The sequence below is a fragment of the Octodon degus genome, unplaced genomic scaffold (genome assembly GCF_000260255.1).
Source record: "Octodon degus isolate 3935 unplaced genomic scaffold, OctDeg1.0 scaffold00118, whole genome shotgun sequence".
In the NCBI taxonomy this organism is placed as follows: Eukaryota; Metazoa; Chordata; class Mammalia; order Rodentia; family Octodontidae; genus Octodon; species Octodon degus.
Window position 1 is genome coordinate 2627672 of NW_004524694.1, and position 4405 is coordinate 2632076.

The following is a 4405-nucleotide window of genomic DNA, read 5'->3' on the forward strand; positions in this document are numbered from 1 at the left end:
GCGCTTATTCTACTGAGGCATCTCCCCGGCCCCATCAATCTCTAGTACTGCACAAAGAGTACTTTTCAAGGATGATAGAAGTGGGGCTTTGAGTTTGTGGGCTCTCTCAGGAGCTCCCTGTGTATTTATGGCTTCCTTTCCCTGGCAGAGATCACTTAGAAGTGGCCATTCTCTCACAGTGTAGCAGTCAGAGACGGGTACCCACTGCATCTGCCTCCCTTGGGGTCTGGGAGCGGCCATCAAGAAAGCGGGCATCTAGTGTCTCCCCTCCTGTGATTGCTTTTTCCCCGCTTATGAGTGAAATATAAGGAAACCAAACAGTCATAAGCAGAATAAAACTGAACTATTTCTCTTCCCCTATGAATGGCAGGATATGGAGGGTAGGAAGCAGGGATTTCTAAGAACTAAATCAACACACAAAGTCACAAAGAAAGCTGAATGGTTTTGACTATGTAAATATGAGAAGTCTTTGTACATTAGGTGCCATAAAAAAACCAAAAGGCAAATAACAGACAAGGAAAAGTGGCAAAGGGCTGTTAATCATATAAGATGAAGAATTTTTATAAAATAATAAGAAAAAGATGAGGAACCAGTATAGCAATGAGCAAAGCCCTGGAACAGACAAATCACCAATGAAGAAATAGAAATGATTATTACATTTTATTGTTAATAAAGAGTGAAAATTAAATAGTTTTTCTCCTATCGAATTGGCCAAAATTGAAAAAACAAAAAATATATATTTTGCTGTCAAGGGTGAGTTAAAAATCACTATTTTTAAAAAATTGTAGGTATATTTCATTCTTTTTGGCTTCAGTGGGGTTTTGTATATTCACGAGGTTGCATGCTGTCACTAATTCCAGGATGTTTTCATCAGCATCCCACACAAATATCCCGGGCCTGTCAGTGGTAATTCCCCATTTTTCCTGTCCCTTCACTTCTGGCCCAGTCAAGAATCTGCTTTTGTCCCCACAGCTTTGCCCGCTCCGAATGGTTCATGTAAGGGAATCATCTTTGCATCTGTCTTCTTTTGCTGCGCACAGTGTTTCCAAGTCAAGCCATGTTGCAACATATATCAGTATCTCATAACTTTTTGTGTACAAATAATATTCTGTTCTTCAGCTGATGGCCATTTGGGTTGCTTCTACCTTGGGGCTGTTAATGAATAAGCTTCATGGACATCTATTTACAATTGTGTGTGTGTGTGTGTGTGTGTGTGTGTGTGTGTGTGTGTGTCTACAGATGTTTAAGTTTTCTTGAGTATATATTTATGCATGGAATTACTGGGTTATGTGGGAACAGTATGTTCGGTGTCTTGAGGAACTGCACACTGTTCTCTGAGGTGGTTACGCCATTTATATTCCCACCAGAACTGTAGGAGGGTTCCAATTTTTCTAAATTCCTGCCAACACTTGTCTCCATTTTTGATTATAGATTATGATAGCCAATGGGAGCTGATCTCCTTATGGTTTTTAACTTGCATCTTCCTAATGACTGTTGAACAAAATCATTTCATGTGACTTTGGCCACTTGTATATCTTCTGTGAAACCTATCTATTCAAGTCCTTTATCCATTTTTAATAGGGTTTCCATTTAATTATTGAATTTTAGATATCCTTTATTATGGTAACTTATCAGATAGATATATGGGTTTAAAATCTTATTCTGTATGTTTTCTTTTTCTTTTTCTTTTTTGAGACAGAATCTTGCTTTGTAATGCAGGCTGGCCTTAACCTCACTGTATAAACCAGGCTGGCCTCAACTTCATGGTGATCCTCCTACCTCAGCCTAATCAGTGCTAGGATTACAGGATTTTGGTACTTCTTGTTACTGTCTTGATAATTTGATTCTCAAAAATTTTAAAATTAATTGACTATTTAGACGTAGTAAAAATTGAACCAAGGGCTCTGTACCACTGAATTACAGCCTCACTCCTTTTTATGTTTTATTTTGAGACAGTGTCTTCCTAAGTAACTAAGTAGGCCGGGCAAGACTTGCAGTTTTCCTCTCTCAGCCTTTCTTAGTGCTGGGATTACAGGCCTGTGCCACCATGACTACCCAAAAAAGTTTGGGTATTTATCTATGTTTTCTTTTGCTGATTGCTTTTTTGATGTCATATCTAAAAATATATTGTTAAATCCAGTGTTGTGAAGGCTTATCCCTATATTTTCTTCTAAGATTTTTATGTTTTGGATGTTATATTTAGATCATTGAGCCATACTTTTTCATCTGTTTGTTTGTTTTGTTTTTTGGTGGTATCAGGGATCGAACTCAGGGACTTATGCTTGCCAGGCAAGCTCTTATTCCACTGAGCTGTCTCCCTAGCTCAACTTTTTCATCTTGAGGAATTTCATATGTCTAGTTTTCTGAGTGTTTTTATCATGAAAGGGTGTTTGATTTTGTTAAATGCCTTTTCAGAAATAATTGTGATAATAGTGTATTTTTCCCCTGTTGTTTTGTTCATATGATATATTGGCATTAACTTTCTACTTCTGAGCTATATTTGCATTCCTGAGAATAACCCCACTTGGTGTCATGATATATGATCCTTTTAATGTGTTGTTAAATCAAGCTTGCTCATATTTTACTGTGGATTTTTTTTTTTTTTCCATCTTCCAGCTACTCAGTTATACCACTCAAGACCACACTATTGGCTGCTCCTCCTTTGGATCTTTGCTATTGGCTACTCCTTTCTTGCCAACATCTTCCTAGTTTCTGAGGCTGTACATCTCCCTGGTTTTTCCCTCTACACATTCCTCCATCTCCATTAGAGATTCTTCCTCTGTTCACTCTACAAGTATTATTTCTTAAGGATCCTTTGGAAGCCCTGGTGATCCCATCTCAAACTCTGAGGACCCTTTACATGTTGGCAGCTCCCAAATCAATGTAAAGTTCACTAAAAAAGGTCACCCCTCTGCTCTGTATAGGGTGCCACTCCCTGAATTGCCCCTCTTCAGTGTCCTATGGGTAGATTAATACCCAAAAAGAGCCAGAGGTTTTCTTTGTTTGGGCCTCTGTTTACCCCACCCCCTTTTAGAAAGAGAGTCTGAACTGTCTTGAACTCATTAGTATGTAGCCTCCAGTTTACTGTGATCCTTCTGCCTCTGCCTCCCAAGTGCTGAGATTACAGTTGCAACACCATCTCTGCACCTTTTGAGGACTGGCTCATCTAGAGATATTTCAATTTTTAGCTCAGATTCCAGTCATGGATTCCAGGGCTTAGTTTCCAGCTCTGTTCTTGAAGTCCTTAGCTTCTCCCTTGTGTGTCTCTTGCCTCATCTTAAAGTGGAAATGCTAATACTTGGGAATGGGCATTAATGCCAGTGTATGTATTGACATATACTAAATTATAAATACACTGCAGCTTTGATGGTAGTACTGGTCAGACCTGAGGGAACACTGTACAAGGAGGTGGAAAATAATAACACTAAAATAATAATACTAAGTTGCCCATTGATGCCATGGCTGCAGAACTGTGCTTATGGGCAAGTACAAGAATAGCAGATGCCAGTGAATGCCGCAGCCCTGCTCTCATGCCCCCACTGGGTCCAGTCCAGGACTTAGTCCTATAACAAAATATTTTAATTGTTTTAATAATTGGTTGGTGATTCAAATCAGATGTTAGTTTGCTATATTATAATTCTCTCTCTCTCTCTCTCTCTCTCTCTCTCTCTCTCTCTCTCTCTCTCTTCCTTTTGTGAGACAGGGTCCTGCTATACAATTCAGACTGGCCTTGTGCTCACTTTTGTAGCTCCCAGGGTTGGCCACGAGCTCGCAGGCGTCCTGTCTCGACCTGTTGGGTGCTCTTTCTGCACATCGCTTGTCTTTAAGATGATCGATCATCCACTGATATTTACTTATATAACTCTGTGTGTGTGTGTGTGTGTGTGTGTGTGTGTGTGTTTAATCCTTCAAACCTTGGCCTTACTATTCATGAAGGAAAATGCAAAATCAGATTAGAACTGGTTAAAAGGGAAAACTCAATGTTTAAGTGCTTACCAGTGCCCTGGAATGATTGGTTTGTCTTAAATGTTCATGACATCCATCAGTGAAATATACGTGATTTTCCTATTTAAAAACAGTAGGTTTAGTCATCAGTTAAGGTTATCATAACTGAAAAATTTTCATGCATCGAAATAAAAAATGTACTGTATTTAGGGCTCCCATATTTAAGCCTTAAAGACAAGGGCCTGTTTCATGTGACTTACTAGCTCAATTCACTCTGAAATAACTTAAAAGTCATTTGACTTTTGCGTTCACATGATTTTTCCCCCCTCTGGTAGTGCTTTCAAACACGGAAAGGATCCTTTAAAGGAAGCTACCCATGAGTCCATCAAGTTCTAGTAATTTCATTCATTCATTCATTCATTCATTCATTCATTCATTCATTCATTCATTCATTCATTCA

General features: G+C 38.9%; 1 protein-coding gene across 1 annotated transcript in view; it reads left to right on the top strand.

Moving 5' to 3' along the window:
• Spag1 (sperm associated antigen 1) overlaps window positions 1–4405 on the top strand; it is an 83010-nt gene that overhangs the window by 55215 nt on the left and 23390 nt on the right. Inside the window, exon 12 of the mRNA XM_004640089.2 lies at window positions 2617–2720. Within this exon, the coding sequence (XP_004640146.1) occupies window positions 2617–2720 (104 nt within the window). The remainder of the gene's footprint in view (window positions 1–2616; window positions 2721–4405) is intronic.